Source organism: Diospyros lotus, chromosome 6 (assembly GCF_014633365.1).
Source record: "Diospyros lotus cultivar Yz01 chromosome 6, ASM1463336v1, whole genome shotgun sequence".
Lineage (NCBI taxonomy): Eukaryota > Viridiplantae > Streptophyta > Magnoliopsida > Ericales > Ebenaceae > Diospyros > Diospyros lotus.
Window position 1 is genome coordinate 26,353,770 of NC_068343.1, and position 20,611 is coordinate 26,374,380.

Sequence of the window (20,611 nt, forward strand, 5' to 3'; positions counted from 1 at the left end):
AGAGAATTGATTTTGGGAGAAATTAATTATTGTTTAAATGCATGGGAAAATGAATGGAAATGTGGAATTAAAATGGAAGCCAAGTAAAATAGATTGGTGACACTTGGTAAGATCTCATGGAAAGGATTTAATTAAATATGGGAATAAGAAATTAGTTGGATTAAGTGTAAGTGGGACACTTGGCATGATCTTGTGAAGCAAGAGTGAGATTAAAATTAAATAAAAAAGAAATAGATATTAGTCTCCATTAAATGCTTGAAAATTTATGGAATTTAAATTAAATGAGAAATGGGGAAAATAGTCAATCTTGAAATTAGTCAATATTTCTTAATTTTAAAAATTGGGGAATTATGGGAATTGGAGCTTTGATCAAATGGTTGACGATTTAGCTTGGAAAGCATCAAGATCTAAAGGCTACAATTGATTCTTGAAAGTGACATGATTGCCAAATTTGCAAATAAATAAATATCTAATAAGCCTAATGATGGAGATTTAGTCTCTAATTTATCATCAAGGGTAGAGATTTAAAGAGGCTAGATGGCAAGAATTGTGTTTTTCTAGAGAGTAGAGACTAGTTCTTTCTAAATCAAAGGCTAGGATTAAGTTTATCAAAAGCACAAGGATTGTGCTAGTTTCAAGGGTTAGGATTTGTTCTTCAAAAGATTGATCAAGGGCTAGAAATTAGTCTTGAGCTTGTGAGATGTCAAGACATTATATATAAGGAAGAAAAAATCTCTAAGAGGAAGTTTTGCTTGGTGGCAGAAATTAGAGAACAATGGAGAGTTCTCTTGTGAGCTTCCAAAGAAGAGAAAGGTAAGCTTTGATCTAAATCTTTTCTAGAAAGAAAGAAAGTCTTCATTTCTCATTTCATTTCTCTAGTCTTCAAGATCATTTAATGCTTTAAGAATTCTTTTCTTAAGGTGGTTGAAAGCCAAAGAGAGTCTTGGTAAGTGAAGTCTTGAAGTTTCAAGGAAATAGAGGTAAGGGATGACCCCAAATGATGGGGTTTGCTTGCATTTGTAATTGTTTTGTATGAGTTGCATGTAATGATCATATTTGCATGATGTGTGTTCTAGTGTACCTATGGCCATATGGAGGACTAGTGATGAGGGAAGGGTTAGTTGGTGTCTTAATCTATGAAGGTTATGAGGGCATGGAGGACTATCCATTATATGCATTGCATTTGCATTACATTGCTCATGTTACATTTACTTTTGCATAGCACCTTTACTGAGTAATAGCTTATAAGGTCCTTTAACCTCTTTGTAGGTGGGGAATCATCTAAGGGAAAGAAGGTTTTGGAAGGTCGAAAGAAATGGAGCAAGAAGAATGTGTGTGATGGTGTAGGTTTTATCTTGTGTATAGATGTATTTATTTAGCTTTTATGTACGTATGTTTAATGTGGATGAATAGTGGAAAACTTGGATGTTTTGGAAGGTATTTGAGGTATTTTAGTGTTCTGAAAATTTTGGGTTAAAAAGAAAAAAAAAACAAAAAAATAAATAAGGGAGTATTTTCTTTGAATTTTGAAAAATGGTTGAGGAAGCTTGATGTTTGAATTTTAAAATTTTATTTCCTAAAGATTGGGAATTTGAGGTATTTTTGAAATAAATAAAAAGGAAAATCAATAGAGATTTGATAAGGAAAATTTTATTAAATTTTTTCAAAGAAATATTAACTCAAATATTTTCTAAAGTATTTGGAAGTGAGAAAAATGGATTAATAGTTGGGTCAAAGAAAATTATTTTCTTATAACTAAGGTCTTATGCTGTAATTTTAATGAAGTAAGTGTGTTAGCTTATTTTATCGAATCCTGAAAAGTCATCTTTGGCTCTTCATTAAGAGCTTGAAAAGGGGTGACACTTTACGAAGTTTCAGGTTTTATTTTCGTGGGATTGTTTCGATAGTTTCTCGGATTCGTGAGTGAAGCGAAGTGAGGGGTAAAGCCTAGTTCCGACTTAGGTCGTTTTTCATTAAAACGTAGGCCGTCTCTTCATTTTTTTGCCTTGGCATGTGAATAGTTAGTTGATTATTCACGAGTAACACCCGTAAATGGGAGCGGAGCGTTATAGTAGGGACGAAACAATACCCCATAAGCACTTACGGAATTAAATTCCAAAAGTCTCCTACTTAATTTAATTTAATAAAATTCGCATAATAATTAACTATAACGTTCACAATTAATTTCTATAACCAAATCGGGTATATACGCTTACACGCTACGAAATTAATACACGTTGTAAAATAATTCAATTCAATCAAAAATTAATAAAATCGTACCCCAAATTAAATTTCAACTGTACAAATTTATTTACACAATTTACTCAACTTATCTGTATAATTAAAATTTAATTAAATAACATTTTTTTCTCATTTTTCCTTGAATTTCTCCCCCAATTCCTCACTGTTTGCTGTTAATTTGGTGGCCGAATTCACCCAAAATTGGAGGTTAAAAGGTAAGGGATTGGGCTGTCCAGCGTGCGCCGCGTGGCAGCCCAATTGCACCACCTTTAGCCCCCAAAATGACATCGTTTTGGGGGGGGGGGCCATTGGCTGGAAAACTCCAACAAAATCTCTTCCAGCGCGTTTATGCACCAAGCCTCGATCTCACGACATGCTGCTTCTATGCGGGCAGGAGTTACCGCGCGAGCTGGCTGCAATTTTAGATTGTGCATACACATCAATAAAATTAAAGGAATCTTTAGTGACTTCCAAGATTTACATTTAGACCCCCACACTTCCATAAGTTCTCACATACACCACTTATAAAATTAACTCTTATACCCTCAGATTTCTAATAATTAGTTACCCACTTCCCAAACACAAAATAATTTAATATCTTCTTTTAATATAAAATAAATTATTATTTCCATCAAATATTCAATAATCACCGTAAAACACAAATTAAATTAATATTTCCTTTAAACTTACAAATATTTAATAATCATCTTAATTACAATAATTAATAATTATTAACCATCCCCAATTTAAATTAATAATTTTTAGTTATTCCCAATCAAATTAACAGTTATTAGCTGTTCCTATAAAATTAATAATCATTAATTATTCACAAATTATTGGGATATTACAATATATATAATTTAAAACTAAAAATTAAAATAATAATAATTTATATAATTATTATATTTATAACATAAAGCTATTGAACATTTAAAAAATAAAAGATTTTCCTTCACCTCATATTTTAAAATTAAGAATAAACTTGCATACTATTAAAAAATATTTTAATTTAAAAATAATTTATTTCCTTCTTCAGTCATTGTACTCCAAGTACTCTTTAATGTTTTATTTTTATTACTTTTTTTCCTTATTTATTTATCTCTTATACTTATTCTTTTAATTAATGTAAAGTTGTAAAATCAAATATCTATAAAATAACTATATTAATTTTATTATCATTTTTAGTTTCCTCTCAAAAACTTATCATTTTTAGTCTACAAAATATATGTAATTTAAAATTATAAATTAATTGGTAAAATATTTTATAAAATTATTATTATTTATAACATAAACATTATTAATAATTTAAAAAATATAAAATACATTTTTATCTGTTCTTCTAAAATTAATAATAAATTTACAAATTATTAAAAATATTTTATTTATTTTTCAGTTGTTGTTCTTTATATATTTTTATAATTTTTTTTTAATTTTTCTTCTCTCTTGATTGTAATTTGTTTTTTATGTTTACTTTAAAGTTGTAAAATTAAATATCTATAAATCAATATATATTTTAAAGTAGTTAAAAAATATATATTTATTTTAAAAATAATATATTAATTTAAATTAATTAATTCAATTTAGTTTAATGTTGTAAAATTAAAATAATATTTTATTTTAATATATATTTAAATAATATATTATTATTATTTAGCGACGAGCACATGCTCATCGCTAAAAGCCCGTCGCTGGTTTCAACTTGTGGCGGGGGGGTCTCCCTCTCTCATGACACTTCAATACTTGGCCCCTCACCTTCCTCTTCAAAGCCTCCCCTCCCCCCACATTCGTCTCCATCTCTACACTTCTTTGATTTTTTCTTCATTGTTTTGCTGCTAAGTTCATTCTTCTTTGCGTTATTTTGCTTCTGTCTCACTCTCATTGAAATCACGATTCATGATTTTATTCTGGTGTGATTTAGTCTTGATTACGAAGGTACCAATCTCATCAAGAATTGAAAGTATTTTTTATTTTTAGTTATTAATTATTCTAATTTTAAATCACAATATTGAATGTTTCTTACATAATAGATATTATTTGATTTATTATTAAGTAATAAATTGTTGTTTATTGCTTGATTAATATATTTATTTAATTATTAATTGTTAATCTTAATAGTTATGTCATTTATATTTATTACATGTTTATTTCATATTTATATTGTTATATATTATATATTATTATTAAATATTCTGTATAAATTATTATTATGTATTATGTGACTTAAATAAAAATTTTAAATTCAAAACAATAAGTAGTTAAAAGAATTAAAAAAGTGTGTTAAATGGGAGGTGGCAGTTCACATGTAAGGTTTTTTTTTTTATTTAAATTATAAAAAATAAAAACTAAATACAAAGGGAAGGGGCGGTGGGGGGTTTTAGAGTGGGGGGCAATTCATATTAAAATTTTTATTTAATTTAAATTATAAAAAAATAAAAACTAAATATAAAGAAGGGGGCGGCCGTGGGGGAGGCGGGAGGTTGAGGGGGGTTCAAATTAAATTTTTTTATTTAATTTAAATTGTAAAAAAATTAAAATTAAATAATATTAAATATAAAATTTTGAATTTAAACTCCACCGTTGGGCGGGGGGGGGGGGGGGGGGGGGGGCTGTTCACTGTGGGGGGTGTTCACATTGGGTTGGTGGGGTAATTATTGTTAAATTTTAATTATTAAAAAATAGAATTAAATAATATTAAATATAAAATTTTAAATTTAAACTCCACCGCTTGGGGGGGGGGGGTGTTCACAGCGGGTGGGTGGGGGTAATTAATGTTAAATTTTAATTATTAAAAATTAGAATTAAATAATATTAATTATAAAATTTTGAATTTAAACTCTACCTGTTGGGGGTGTTCACAGTGGGTGGGTGGGGTAATTAATGTTAAATTTTAATTTTAATTTTAATTTTAATTATTAAAAATTAGAATTAAATAATAAAAAGTGGAGTTTAGGGGGCCGTTTTAATTTTTTATGTAGTATTAAATATAAGTTTTTCATATGGTTGTTAAATAATTTTTGTAGGTCAAAATAAAATTTATTTGCACAAATGAGATTTTTTGATTTAGAAATTTATTTAAAATAAATTTTAATAAAATTTTATAATAATATATAATTTAAATTAAATTAATATAAGGTGTGGGGGTAATTATTGTTAAATTTAAAATTTTAATTATTAAAAATGAAAATTAAATAATAAAAAGGGGGTATAGGGGCTGTTTTAATTTTTTATTTAGTATTAATTATAAATTTTTCATATAGTTGTTAAATAATTTTTGTAGGTCAAAATAAAATTATTTTGCATAAATGAGATTTTTTGATTTAGAAATTTATTTAAAATAAATTTTAATAAAATTTTATAATAATATATAATTTAAAGAGAGTTAATAATAATCACAATGGTTAATAATGTGGTGTGTGTGGGGGGGGGGGGGGGGTTTGGAATTGTGTAATGTGAGTGGAGGTGAAGCTAAGGAACAATTGAATAGAAACATCGTATATATAACTTGGGAATTGGAATTAGAACAATTGGGTCAGTAAATTAATATAAGCGTTTGTTTTTCAACCATAGATTAAGTTGTGATTAACATATTATGATATAAATTTAAGATTTATGTAATATGGGTACTGCTATGTTACCTACCGTCACACAAATATAGACTAAGAGAGAGGAGGTGGGCCCATCCATGTGTGTGTTTCAATGTGTCGTTGAAACTAGCGTTTTCATTTGGTTTGGGCCATACCCATCACCAATGTGGGGTTAGGCAGGTGGCGTGCCGCCACCAACCTTGTGCTTGTCTTCCTCTTAGACACACTAAATGGATGACCCCATCCCTTAACTTTATTGGTCGGCTCCACACACTTCTGATTTTTTTTAAATTTAGCAAAAATAAAAAAATGTAATCTGATCCAACCAAACAGTCAGCTCCACGCGACTGAGCAACTGCTCGTCCCATTCTTGTTGCTTCATTTCTTTATTTAATGTTCTTCGAGTAGACTAACACATGACATGCTCTCTGAATATAATTTTACGGAGGAAAATGGCTGGCGAGGGAATACTCCCGCAAGAAACAGAAGGTAAACTGAATCAAGTGGCATTGGTATTCTTTAACTTAGTTTTACTGAATCAAGTAGCTAGTGAAATTTGTTGATCAATTACGGAATTCGATATTAATTACTTTGCAGAATCGAGGCGTAGGGAGTGTGCTGAGCATCGAAAAAAGTTGGGAGAGCGCCATAGAAATAGTGACAGTGGTATTCTTTAACTTAGTTTCAATGAATCAAGTAGGTAGTGAAATTTGTTGATCAGTTACGGAACTGGATATTAATTAATTTGCAGGATCTAAGATTAGGGAGGTTGGTTTCCGTATAGCATTTTACGAGGCAGTGCGAGAGGGAGAGCTAAATAAGGTGAAAGAGTTGCTTGAAATTGACAGCTCGGTGCTTGGCACAAGATTCACAGCATTCGAAGCCAACGCTTTACAGGTCGCAGTGGTTGCTGGACAAAAAGAGATTTTTCTCGAGTTAATGAAAAAAGTCGATGACCACGGTATCTTGAAACAGAAGAACACGTACGGAGACACAATACTTACTCTTGCAGTCGCCGAAGGCAGCATCAAGATTGTGAAGAAATTGGTGCATACATGCGTTGAACTGGTGGACATTCCCAATAAAAATGGAGACTTACCCGTCACTCTGGCTGCTTTATCTGGAAAGAAGGAAATTGTTTCCTTTCTGTTGGATCTTACTCCAATGTATGAGTCGAATCCAAGCTATGGGGATATTGAAGGAGTGGTCGTGACTAATTCAACTCAGTCAAGTGTGAATGATGATGAATTCAAGGCTCTCAAAGTGTCCATGACCACTCAAGTCTTTGGACGTGATGAGAGAAACTACAGCTTCAAGCTTGTTAATGAAGATAAGGATGAAGCTTATAAGCCTGCTTATCAAAGCGAGTATCATTCTTTTAGGCTCTTCAAAGCATGCATCAGCTCCCAACTCTATGGTATGCAAACAAAAACCCAATTTTCATATCCAATATTTAATGTAATGGTGATTTATACCAATTTTCACATCCTCAATATATATTCCAACTTATTGTGCCAAGCCGACATGTAGCAGATCCTCAATATTACTATGTATGTGCGTGGACTTTCAATTGCTTGGCTGACAAATTCTTGTTGCCTCATTAACTAAGTCTTTTGTATAATTTGCTTAAGTTTCAAAATTGAAACTAAACAAGAAAAGTTATATATATAAATATATATATATTCTCAATTTGATAAAATTAACAGTTGATTTTAAAATTGAAAACAACGTGAAAACTTGTCAAAAATGTCTAACTATATATGGTTGAAATTGGATACGTGGCAACTTGTTATTAGAATGAAAATGCTATTTTGACTTAGAGTTTGTACAGTCTTATGTTACCCTTAGTTTTGTGTATTGTAGATTTCACATGCACAACACATTGAAACTGATTGTGCAAATGGAGTAGAGACAAACTACATTGAATATTTTGAGTACAATAAGATGGAAAGACTATTAGACTCAATATTTTCTCCCCTCAATCGATTAATTAATTTGAATGTTAGTATTACATTGAATATTATTAGAATTGCACATACATAAGAGTTTTTATTTTATGAATTCAAATAGCACAATTACAAATTAATTTTTCTTTTGTTTTATAATATATATAGATCTAGCTTATGAAGTTTTCGAGCTATCTCCGATACTCTGCATCAAAGAAATGGTCAAGGAGAATGGTAAAACAATATATCCACTAGCCCGGGTGTTTATGAAACAACCAAGACGAAAACGGTTCGTGGATTGGTGTTATGAATTCTAGTGCTGTTTTGGTTTCTGTAAATGGAGTAAGTTACAGTTTTTTTCTCCACTTTCTTTATTGTCTTTTCCCTTGGCTTGGGTGTTTGTATCATCTATATACTCATTACCAATTAAACATGACATTTTTTTTTTGGTGGATTTCTTTTTCTTGGTTTTTCTTTTTTAATTTATACTTGTTTAGTTTGCAAAGAGTGGAGATGCCATCTTCTCAAAACCAAAAAAAAAAAAAAAAAGCCAACAAACAAAGATTAATTAATTTAATAATAAGTGATTATAACTCACGCGTGACTGTTGTTTTTCCTTTAAGCTAAACTCTAAACTTACAAAAAAACCAACTCATATACATTTTCTGGCTTCTCATTTAACGAATATGATTATTACCTATAATTGCTTCTCCTTTTATTGTTTGTTTTTGTCCCTTTGGCTTATCTCTGTTTATTTTTCTTTTTCACATGGCAAAGCCAAAGAATATTGACACAAAAAAAAGTATGCATGACATATTTATGGGTAAATTAAATGCGCTTAGCCTAAATTACTTCTTATTTTCAAACATTTCTATCTATTTTCATTTAGCTATCTCTCTTACCGTTCAAAAATATAACATATAATTATTAACTCATTTTAAACTTCGAGCCAAATCCGTAAAATCAAATTATCAATTTAGGTTTTTTTTTTTTTACATGCATTTTATATTTTAATCTTCAACAAATTTAGCTTTCTTTTCTTTTTTTTTTTTCACTTCACCGGAGGAATATAGCAGGCCTGAATAAATAAATTTAGACGAAATTCCTTTAGGCTTTAGCTATATCTAAATTAAGATTACTATTCCATTTTTTATTTAATGAGCCCTCCCTTCAAAGTTGGTGTGTAATGTCGACAGTTGTCTTCAAAGTTGGTGCGAACAACAAAGAAAAACCTGAGATAGCTAGAAGGTTGTTGCGTGGGATATGCCGGGAGATATTGAAATTAGAAAACCGTTCCCAAATCATACAAAGTGTGTTGACCAGACCAATCTTAATTGCCGTGGAACAATATAATACGAGTTTCATTGACACAATTAGGGAAATACACCGAGATGCATTGTGGGTTATACTCGATGAATTATTTGCTTCTGACATGGCTCTTCCCAAAGATCTCTCCCAAATCTTCGTCTCTGCATTGAGAAGTCCTGAAGCTGGCGTTTTAACAACCATTTGGGCTAATAGAAATGGAAACACAATCCTTCATCATGCCGCATTGTTATCATCAACCAAGGAGCTTAGCCACTTTCCTAGTCCATATCTACAAATGCAAAGCGAGATATACTGGTTTAAGGTCCATCTCCAGCTTCTGTTTCTTCTTTTGCCTTCTCTTATTATTTTTAGCTGCTGGTTTTTCTTGTTTACAAAAATTAAAGGTGAAATACTTATCATTTTTTTTTTTTAATTTTGGGGCCGGAATGGTCCTTGATTATCAGAATGTGGAGAAGATGTTACCCATGTACAAAGGAGTAGAAAACAAGGATAACCTAATTCCAATGGATTTATTCGTACAAGAACACAGAAAGCTCAAAAAAGCCGGAGGGAAATGGCTGAAGGAGACGGCATCATCTTGCTCGGTAGTGGCGACGCTTATTATCACTATAATGTTTAGTGCTGCATTCACTGTTCCAGGCGGCTATGACAACGATACAGGCATTCCCATAAATTTGGGATCAAAATACTTCACTATCTTCATAATTTCAGATGCATTATCTTTGTTCTCGTCCTGCACTTCGGCTATGTTATTCCTGGAATTTATACGTTGGACTTTCAAGACGAAGATTTCCTGATCAAGTTGCCCTTGACCTTGACATTCGGCATTTTCACTCTCTTCCTATCTATCGTAACAATGGTGATAGCTTTTAGCGCTGCCTTCTTCCTGACGCTGAGAGAGACCCTTGAGAGCATGACCTTGCCGGTGTCCATGTTAGCTAGCATTCCAGTCATCGTTTATTCTACATCGTACCTCTGGATTTTCATTCATGATTTTCGTTTGACCCTGCACCACCTATTTAATCGATAAGTACACGTCATGGTCGACTGCAAATGGAAGAAAAACAAATGGATGTTCCTTTGTTTTCCTTATTCATTTTGTATTTTTAACCATGTCTCTCTTGTTTCCTGAGTTTCCCATGTTATTCTTATGGTTTTGGATGGTAAAATACATTTATTTTCTTCTCCCATAAGTATTTTGTCTTATATATTTAGAGAAATAATGCTTCTCAATCTACATATATAAATGCATATCCAACTTTCCAAATAAATTTATCTGTTGGAAAGTAAACTTGTTTAAGATTCAAGTGTCTGCATTGATATGATACGTGTATTTCTATGGTTCATGCATTCATTGAAAGGACGCACTAATACTTAGAGGCATAAGCAAGAACACAAGCCGTTTTCAAAACTTTTTCAAAATCAAAATAAATGCAGTGGAAATGGAGCGATTCTTGCTAGACACACAAAAAATAAGCCATGTGCATATATCAAAAATATCAAACAAATATAAAACGATAACTGTTACCTCCTTCGATGATGTTGTTGTAGGTTGATGCTTCTGTTGCACTTCCTACTAAACTCTTTGACCATTCTTTTGAAAGTTAAGCAAAATTGCTACAGGGCAAGTAACGTAGTTTAAAATTTTTGAACCTTATCCCGATTTCAGCAATTGAATCAACATCAAAATCAAATCATTCACATACAAAATAAAATAAATTCAACCTTTAAATTTTCGAGTTGTTGACGGATTCGAGCCGTCAAATCATCCAATCTCTAACTCGTGATACACGACACGCGTCCGTTGGAGAGGAGAACGGAATATAGAAGTGTTAGCTCCCTCTCATTTTCGTGGGTTTTGTATGGACGAAAAGAATCTTCTCATTTCGTATCGATGCGAAAGGAAACGGGAGAGTGTGAACGACAATTTTTCAACTCTTGAAAACATCAAAACCATTCCTTTATTTGAGCAACCCATAAAGGGATATTTATAAAGGAGTATGGCCTCCTAGGGTTTCCAAAACCCTAATGGATATGGGTCGGCCCATTTATCCTAGTCCAACTAGTAATTAATTAAGTAGTCCAAATCTAATTATAAGTTTAAATAAAATATTTAGTCCAAATTTAATTTATCTCAAATATAATATTTAATTTAATATTTGGCCCAAATCCAATTTAGCTCAAATATTAATTTAATATTTGCTTCAAATACTTTATTTAACCCAAATATTAATTTAAACTCAAATATATATTATTTTCTATTTGTCACTCAAATAAATAGAAAATTATTAAATTAGAAACTCAATTCTAATTTAATTAATTGTCATTTTAGAAAACTCTTTCCTTTATGACGACTATTTGTCATATCAACGCTATTACGTCTATTTGTTATTTTTCCGTGAGAACCTACGATGATACAATTTCTTGTCAAAATGTCTCACTTAACCATATATCCACTCTCTTAGTTTAAGCTAGGGACCGTACCTATTACATATGACTCATTAGCCTTCTGAATATGTTAACAATGTATCGATATGAACACATAAAACAAGATTGGCCTCTAGCAAGGCTTCATGCCTACCTAATCATTCAGAAGGATTAATAATCCGTAAACAATCTTTCACGAGCATTGTTACCCTATAATTCGATTCTCTCGTTAATGTATCTTATGTGATCTCAAGTCTAGCGATGTGTTGCTTGATTACGATTGCATGAGTTTTCTTCGGTCCTCCGGTTATCCTCACTAATAGAAAGTGAATCAATAACTTCTTATTAATTATCTTTTTTACCATGGCTATGGATTTAAAGTGAATATCCACCGAACGCGTTTTAGATACATCATCCTCCATCAAGGGATAGACGAGTCCCATCTTGGTTATGCACCCATCTCCATAAGCCTCACGATATACTCAACGATCGGCCACGTGCAGCCTTTGTCTAGATCTATCGAAAAGATGTCAAAACATACCGGTCTTCTTATGAGATGATCGTGGCAACCTTAGGTCTAAGGATTAATTACATCTATCTCGTATGAGAATTCCATTAACATATAATCAAAATAGATTCTCATGGCGAGTCATGTCCAGTGACACGTTCTCCAACATTAGTCACCTATGTATTTGTCTAGGCATCCCTATACCTATGGGTGTGAGACCCCCATTGCTATCACATAGTAAAAACATAGCACATACAAGTCTTACCGCAATTGTCAATGTCCATTCTTGACATTGCTATGACTTGGGACATTTAATGAGGGCTAGAAATTGTGATGCATCATCTTACATCTTTATAGATTAGTCATAGTGCACATCATATGGACTTCTATCTAGTCTCATCCAGTTATTACAATAATAACATGAAACTAATAGAATGACTTCTTGTGAAATTAAATAGCTCATTATTTAATAATAAATATGATTGCAATTATTAGTGTACAACATGCCCAATCTGATTGGGTCTCGAGCACCTATACTAACATATTCAAGCTCCCTCGAACTCTTAACGTGCTACTCTTAAACCATCTTTCATGATCCACCATCAATCGCTCCAGATCTACAACTTGGCTAACTAAGCCACTTCTAGAAGTGTAGAGGACTAAGTTGGTGCACGCCTAAGCAACCACTGGAAACCTTCATCGAGCCCATGTAAGCAAAGGTGATAAAAGGCTAGTTTTTGGTTCTCAGCATGGATGGACCATCTCATGGTCGTGGGATCAAAAAGAGGGAGAAAACAAGAGTAAAAGAATAAGGAAAACATCAAGGAGTAGAGAAGGAAACCTTCTTACACAATCAGACTCGGGCATGAAGCATATTGTCGAAGAAGAACTCTTCTCCTCTTCTTCTTCCTTCCAATGTCTTTCTTCTCTTTCTCTCACTCACTCTTTCTCCTCATTAATGAAGAGGCGACAGAGGATTACATGCTCTGTTGTTAAAAGTGACAAAAGACTAGCACTTGAACAGAAAACTTGCTTAGAGAAACTGTTGACCATTGTAAACGAACTATCGACTGTTTCCGATATTTTCCCAAACTGGTCAACCGTTTTAGAAAACCAGCCGACCGTTTGTGTGTAACATTTACATTTTTATCTCGCATTCACTCTTGTAATTCCATAATATAAAAACCGTTTAGAAATACACATATGCCAACATATTCATTACTCTAATGAATATCCTCTCCATAATAGGTTCATTACCATCTTTTTCTGCACTTGGCCTTGCTTCTTCCCTCCTCTGATTGTTTCTCTCTCATTCTTTCTGCCGAGGCAGTTGGTTTTCTCTTCTGTTTAGGGTATCATTCCTTAGACGAGGAGACCTTCTCTAGTTATCTCTCCTAAGCTCCTCTCCCCGGCCTACTTGGTTTTTTGGCTTATCCAGTATGAATCGATGGAGCTTCTCATCTCTGATTAGCTGCTCAATCTGGTTTCGTAGTTCTCGACACTGTTTTGTAGTATGCCTTGGGGATTCGTGAAATTTGCATAAAGAATCCATGTTCCTGCCCATCGGCTGGTTGGAACGTGGAGGAAAATTAATGAGTTCGGTATGTGCAATGGAGGAAAGGACAATTGCTCTTGGCTCAGTAAGGGGAGTGAAGTTACGAAATTGCATCTTCGGGGGCTCTTCTCTTCTTTGTACCTTCATTGATCTGTCTGACCCAAAGTCGTTTGACCTTCCTCTTCTTTTACCTTATCATGCTTCCAAATTTCCATTTGGACGATGAGCTGTTCAGCTTGGGCAAACAATTTGGCTATTGAGTCTGGCTCAGAAAAGGCTAGGGATCTTCTGAGCGGGGCGTAGACGATTCCATTAAGCAAGGCGGATGCTGCCAAACCGACCGAGAGGTCCCTTACTTCTTGCGTCGCAACCCTAAACCTCTCGATGTATTGCTTTAGGGATTCGTTTAGCCTTTGTTGCAAGTTTCTCAAATACATGACACTCTTTTTCTTCCAGACGTAGGCAGAGAATGCCTCCAAAAATTCTTTCTTTAGCTATTCGAATGACCGGATATGTCTTGAGGGTAACTCAGTGAACCACTGTTGAGCCTGTCCTGCCAATGAGAGAGGGAAAGCCTTGCACCTGGTGACCTCGTTCCACCCATGTAACACAGCCATTGCGATGAAATGTTACATGTGTCTCTCGGGGTCTTCCTTCTCCTAGTACACTAAGAGTTATGGCAGCTTGAACCCTGATTGCACTGGCTGTCTTTGGAGCTCTTCGAATAGTGAAAATCCTTTCATGGGTGTTTCCATTGGCGTCGCCATAATTTGCTTCTACTCCAGCACTTCCTCTATGAGGTGTTTGACGTCAGACACCTTAAGCGTTTCTTTCTTCGTTTCATTCTTATAGGGAGACAGGATGCAAAAAGCTCTTGAGTGGGTGCTCTCTGTCATCTCTTCATACATGAGGGCTTTCCCTGGCCTCCTATCATAATCTCGCCCGGGGTTCTCCGTTGACGGGACTCGATCATTAAACCTGGGAGTCCCGATCCTTATCCCTCGATATGGAACCCTCGGAGGGTTGTCTTGGGATCTCTAATGTTCTCCCCTAGTAGCTGTTTGTCCCACGTGGGGAATGTGGATGTCTGACATCAATTCATTCAAAAGAGCAATAATCCCCTGCAGTTTTCTCATGCTTTCTTTGTTTGTTCTGAGCTCATTATTCTGGTTCTTCAGCTCTTTAAAAGTCTTTTGTAGCTGTTCATAATTTGATAGTAGGACCGTGGGTGGGGCTATCCTGGAAAGCTCTGAAGGTATTAAAGTCGCCGCAAGGTTTCTCCTTGGAATTGAGGACTGTCTCAGGGAGTGTTGCTCTTGATTTGCTAGCATTGCGGGTGGGGTTTACGTACCTTGCCTTGCCACTTGTCTCCCTAACCCGACGACGTGCACCTCTCCTTGTTCTGAATGTTCCATACCACCCAATCCAGTAGTCTGACGGCCTTCCAGTGTTGGAATGTTTCCTAAGCGCACCTTATTATCTATGTGATCTTCCATAAGTCCATGTATCGCAGGGTGTACCTGGCTGGGGTCTCCTGTTCTGGTACAACTGCTTATTCGGGTTGGGTTAGGTGGGTTTTCCAAACCAGTTAACTTTGTCCTTCTTGGCATCTTGCGTTGAAATGGGCTTTTTGTTGCCTTTTCCCACAGACGATGCAAAATTGTTGTTGCCAAAATACAACAATTATAATTTTTATGAGTGGGATGCCCATGGATGCCGTTGGCCTTGAGACTTTATCGAAGACTTCAAGATTAAGGTGGGCTTCTGAATGATCCCTTCTGAAGGCTCGCTTGCAAGGGACCAAAGGCAAGTGTAGGGATTCCTTTTGAAGGATGCTTCTGAAGGACGCTTTCAAATGGACTTCGGGATGCTTGCTTCTGATGATCAATGGTCGACTGGACGAGATGCTTGAGGTACGGTCATTCCGAAAGACGCTTCCGAAGGAAATGCGTGATATGCTGGTGGTGGCGCTTCCGCAAGAATGAGCAAGGAATTCCCCATGCACTCGACTTGTCTTGTCTTCCGAAGGGCTTTGGTCCTTCCAAAGGGCTTTGGTCCTTCCGAAGGAAAGGGTGACGCACTTCCAAAAAGACAATTTGGATCTTCTCAAGAGCTTGGCCTTAACAAGGTCTTCCAAATGATCTTGATCTTCTCTGTAAACTCTCATTCCGAAAGAGATATATGACGCTTCAGAAGGAACTGTGGTGGCAAAGAAGGGTTAGAAGGCTTGCAGGCTTTTCCTCCCGCAAAAACCTTCCGACGTTTAAGTCAATAACAGAAGGAAAATAACCCGAAGGAAAGAAAGGAAGACTAAATTTCTGAAGGTAAATAGAAGTGAAAATATCGATGTCTGGATCCCTTTCTAAGGGTTGAACCTAGGCTTTTATAGAAATTGAGTAGCAAGACACGTGTCTTTTCTAAAGGGTTGCTTCGGAAGAAACCCTTCTGAAGGAACCCCTGATGGCCTTCCAGAGGGTCCTTCGGAAGGACCCTTCCCCAGCAGCTTCCAACTTCCTCTGCTTCCGATTATTGGGGCACAACAGATGTATTTAACATATCTAAGTTAAGCTTTAGGGTTTTTTGTGTGTATAACCTTACTACTATGTCATGCTACTATCTATTTTGCTTTTTCCAGATCTAGATAAGAGTGTAAGTTTCTTTGGATTCTCTTTTTTTTGGGTTGGGTAACTTGGTTAGGTTGGGACTCATTTAGGAACCTCTTTTTAGCTAGTATATGTCAAGAAATATGTTTTTTTTTGTGCATATATTTGATATGGGCTTGTTGAATTTATATTGTTTTTTCTCATCTTAGGTAATGTCTTGTGCAGGGAAGTACTTCTCAAAGATGGTCATTGCAACTAGTTGTTGCTCGCTGATTATGGTTGGAGACATGCTAGAGGTTTTTTGTGTTATTTGTAAGGTTTTTTCGCTTTTTCTTGGTGCTAATAGATTTTCTTTGTCTTATGGTTTGGGAATTTTGCCTCTTTGGTGCTTCTAATCATTCTTGGGTTGCTAGCTTATTAAAAACTTTTCACCATATATAAAAATAAAAAAAAAATTAGATTACATATTATTAGATAAATTATTTGAAGAGTTGGGTATGCAAAAATGCATACATATGGATAGAAAGACATAATACAATAAATCATTGTTTCTATAGGCAAGTACATCAAAAAGGAAAATACCAATAAAAAGGGGGCAAGCATAAGATAAGACTAACATGGCAAAATGAAGGACAATTTTATATAGAAAAATAAAAATGAAAATTCATTTTGTTTTTTCTTCTTCAGCATACTCTGATGTATAGTTTCTCAATGTGTTGGGCTTCGGAAGGTCAAACGGAGAACGTGAAAGAAGATCCGAACATGCAGTATTGCATAAATGCTGACTGGAATACTTCCTAGCATAAGCAGTGGTATAGAGATCCACACAAAGCGCTCGCGTAACATTATGACTAGGGCAGTACCGAAAGCTACCAACATCGTTGCAATGGAGAGGAAAAGAGTGAAACGGCCGAACATCAAAGCCAGCGGCAACTTGATTAGGAAATCTTCTTCTCTGAAAAGCGATGTATGAATCCCCAAGAATATCATAGCTGAAGTGCAGGAAAAGAACAATGAGAATGCATCTGAAATTATGTAAGCACTAAAGTATTTTGATCGCAAGTATGTAGGCATGCCGGTATCCTCTTTATAGCCGCCTGGAGCTGTGAATGCCGCAGCGAACATTATAGTCACAATCAGGGTTGCCACTAATGAACAAGATGTTGCTATTTCCTTCAACCAGTCTCGTCCTTGATTCTTAAGGTCATTGTGTTGCTTATCAAATAAATCTTTTGGAGTTTGGTTCTTATAGTTTAGTAATCCTTTGCACTTAGGTGCCATCTTCTCCACTTCCTGCAAATTAACAAATATTTCACTTTTTCTCTGGCTCATGCAAATAATAATTTGTAAAAACAAAGTGTATGTATCTCTCTCTTTATTCAACACAATTTTTGTTTTTATTCATGTTTTAGTAAGAAGAAGAAAACAAGTTCAAAAAAAAAAAAAAGGAAACAATATTGTCCTACAAGAATAATAATATAATAAGATAGGTAAAAAAATGTGAATATATCTATCTATTTGTTACCATAAAAGGAAATAAAACAAAAAGAATCAATTTTCCCCTTTTTTACGTTGTGAGTTTTATTTTTCTATAAAATTATTCTCATACAATATTTTGACGACATGTTTAAAACTAATAAAATTATATTTCTTCTAGAAATTACTAATATTTCTTCACGTATGAAATTATCAACTATTTTTTAAAAATTAAAAATGTTGTTAAGCATAACAAAAATGTTGATAATTTTTGAAAACTAATTGATAATTTATGAAGAACTATTGTTAATTCTTTTAAAAAAATACTTATAATTTTGTAAGTGTCACATTATGCATAAATGGAATTACCCTTTTTTTTGGGGGGGGGGGGGGGCTCAAAATTTCTCAGTTTATCCTGCTAAGGAAAAATAATAAAAAAAAAGAGAAAAAAATAAGCTACAAAGAGCTGATTTAAAATTAAGTACCTTAAATCGTTGTAGCTCTCTCTGCATCTGTAGAGTTGGACCAAGAAATTGGCTAAGTTGAGGGGATGGTGATAACTTTGCAGCTTGATGAAGGAGGGTGTTGCCATCGCGATCGGGAAGTACGTTTGCTAAAAGTCTTGTTTCAGGCCTTTTTACCTGCAAACCTGTAGATTTTCTCAAGGCCTTTTGAAATTGCATGAGCAAAAAATGTTAATCCATCGATCTCAAACCACAGCGCATCAGGGAAATCTTGAATAACTACTTCAACAAAATCCACGTTCTCTTGGCTTCCCCAGGACTGTTGCTATGGTCTTAGCATTATCTTTATTTAAACCCGATAATTCTTTACTTATTTCACGTAACAATTTACGAGCTGGTTGGTGATTGTCCATGTACTTCTCCTCGTCCTCCAATGGGGCTGTCATCATTTAAACAAAACAAACGAGTTCTTTTGGTATTAATTAATGTCTTTTAAACTCACTCTAAATTACCATTTCAGTGTGAATTGTAGTGGTTTGAGATCAATAATGATTTTAGTATCAATATTTGCAAGACTAACTAATTGTATGAAAAACTCACGAAAAGTAAAGAATTAACTAGGTTTGAACTTGTTGCCTAGCAAGTAGAGAGAAGTCTAGGAATTAAATTTGGAATAGTATAATTACCATACTTAGCAGTTAAGCAGGCTGAGGCCCATGGTGGAAGACCTGCACAGCAGCACAGAAGGCGAAGCCTCAATCAATAATAACTAGTTAAAGCATTCACTTAATTCCGAAATTTGTAGAGAAGAGTATACCCGAGGAGATGTTGTCGTATACCCAAGCCAAGAATCGGTTTCTTTTTTCTTTTGCTAAATCTGCAAGGGCTAGTGGATATAGGGTTGTACCTTTCTCCTTCTTCATTCCTTCAATGCATTGATCTGGACCTAGCTTGAAAACCTCCAAAGCAATATCTATGTAATATGATAGGCAAAAGAATTACTATTTGCATGTATAACATCGGGTAGAATTTTGTTGGAGAATAAGAAAATCTTGTTATATAGGTTTGGCATTATTCTTTGCTAATTTAAATCATGTATCCCATCACAAACAAAAATCTAAGATTTAATTATATAGCTACTATTACAAAATAACTAATCATGTATGTATATATATTGGGATCGGAGTTGGAGGCTGTTAGATTTTGGTATCGAGCTATGCCATAGTTTGGCTCTTTAGAGCTTTAGCCTAAGCTAGAATTGGTTTATGTCTTTTCAGTTAGAAATGACATAGTTGATCCCTTGGATGACTAGTCTTCTTTTGCACGTCAATTAGGTCATCCTCTAGTTTATAGGTTTGTGGGTATTGTGTTGAAGGCTTGGGGTCATTTCTTGAGTTAACCTTACCCGAGCTTCTCGTCTCAATGCATGCCCTCCCTTGGGTCGACTTTTTTATGTGGAGTTTTGGTGCTTGATTCCAACTGAAAAATAAGAAAAATAGAAAAAAAAAAAAAAATAGATGAGAAAGAAAAATGGGATTTTGGTGTGTACCATAGATTCCAGCCGTGATGCATGCTTTGAAAAGCATAAACCCATTATGCTTGCTTAAATACCCATTGGAAGTTCCTTCATCATCATCAAGGATACTTGAAACTGGTTTCAAATCTTTACTCTCGAGCTTGAAGTTGTAGTTTTGCTCATAACCATGGAGTTTAGTGTTGATGGAGACTCCAAGGACCTCGAAATTATCTTGATACAACTGATCATAATTAATTGGATGTTTCTCTTTAGCCTGGTTGCTCTCTTCCTTTAGATCTAGAAGAACTTTTTTAACTTTTTTGCCTGTACTCAAACTTTGATCTTTTTTATGTTCTTCAAATAAGTTTTCAACAAGAGTGCAGTCATAAAGATAACGAACTATTTCCTCGTGGTCGTGGAGAGCAGCCACAACAACAGGTAACTGTCCTTGAGCATTCGTTACTTCCACTAAATCCTCGTATTTGTTCATTAACATCTCGACAATAGGCATATTCCCTCTTGCAACAGCGAGAGTAAGCGTCGTTTCACCGTAATTGTTTTTTTCTTTCAGAAATTCTGGATTTGCTTCTCGTGCCAACAACTCTGAAACAATCGTTTCCTGTCCAGCAGCCACCGCCACTTGGACAGCATTTTCCTCGAACTTCGTAAATCTATTGTCCAGCAATGCTTTTTTACTATCCAACATGCTTTTCACCTCGTGCAACTTTCTACGTCAAACCGCCTCGTAGAAGTTTCTATCAAATCCTAAACTCAAAAGCAGAGGTATTAGGAAAATAAATAGAGAATAGAAAATTAAATGAAAATCCATTAATTAATTAATTAATTCTAGGCTTCCTTTGTGGCTCAAGTGCATAGGTTTTTGGATCGTTTTGTGTCGTAGCAGTTTGGGTTTCTGTTGGGTTTTTGCTTGGCTAGTGGGCTCCCTTTCTATTAATTAATAC

At 34.5% G+C, this 20,611-nt stretch overlaps 2 protein-coding genes across 3 annotated transcripts; one reads left to right on the forward strand and one right to left on the reverse strand.

Annotated features, from left to right (window-relative positions):
• The first annotated feature begins 6,175 nt into the window (after positions 1-6,175).
• LOC127803312 (uncharacterized) lies at positions 6,176-10,302 on the forward strand. 2 transcript variants are annotated; one of them, XR_008023493.1, is made up of 6 exons: positions 6,176-6,314; positions 6,423-6,491; positions 6,577-7,242; positions 7,940-8,113; positions 8,968-9,401; positions 9,544-10,302. XR_008023493.1 is itself a non-coding variant. In XM_052339438.1 (4 exons), the coding sequence occupies exons 1-4, from the start codon at positions 6,242-6,244 to the stop codon at positions 8,086-8,088; spliced, it is 957 nt and encodes a 318-aa protein (XP_052195398.1). In that variant the 5' UTR covers positions 6,176-6,241; the 3' UTR covers positions 8,089-8,333. The 2 variants fall into 2 exon arrangements, 1 of the variants encoding a protein (XP_052195398.1); XM_052339438.1 differs by lacking the exons at positions 8,968-9,401; positions 9,544-10,302 and having other exon boundaries at positions 7,940-8,333.
• A 6,555-nt stretch (positions 10,303-16,857) lies between these two features.
• On the reverse strand, positions 16,858-20,355 carry LOC127804427 (uncharacterized). Its single transcript, XM_052341288.1, has 5 exons — positions 19,683-20,355; positions 19,041-19,106; positions 18,155-18,318; positions 17,317-17,486; positions 16,858-17,185 (listed from the first exon to the last, which is right to left on the reverse strand). Exons 1-5 carry the CDS (start codon positions 20,353-20,355, stop codon positions 16,858-16,860), a joined length of 1,401 nt encoding a protein of 466 aa, XP_052197248.1.
• Positions 20,356-20,611: the final 256 nt, after the last annotated feature.

What these genes read in the sequence shown, in the direction of transcription:
- LOC127804427 (XM_052341288.1), bottom strand. Translation starts at nt 20,355, where the DNA reads ATGTTGGATAGTAAAAAAGCATTGCTGGACAATAGATTTACGAAGTTC. An exon ending in AGGAATGAAGAAGGAGAAAG is followed by an intron (nt 18,319 to 19,040) that starts GTACAACCCTAT and finishes GAAAATCTACAG; the next exon opens with GTTTGCAGGTAAAAAGGCCT. An exon ending in GAGAGCTACAACGATTTAAG is followed by an intron (nt 17,487 to 18,154) that starts GTACTTAATTTT and finishes GTTAATTTGCAG; the next exon opens with GAAGTGGAGAAGATGGCACC.
- LOC127803312 (XM_052339438.1), top strand. Translation starts at nt 6,242, where the DNA reads ATGACATGCTCTCTGAATATAATTTTACGGAGGAAAATGGCTGGCGAG. An exon ending in ACTCCCGCAAGAAACAGAAG is followed by an intron (nt 6,315 to 6,422) that starts GTAAACTGAATC and finishes ATTACTTTGCAG; the next exon opens with AATCGAGGCGTAGGGAGTGT. An exon ending in CCATAGAAATAGTGACAGTG is followed by an intron (nt 6,492 to 6,576) that starts GTATTCTTTAAC and finishes ATTAATTTGCAG; the next exon opens with GATCTAAGATTAGGGAGGTT.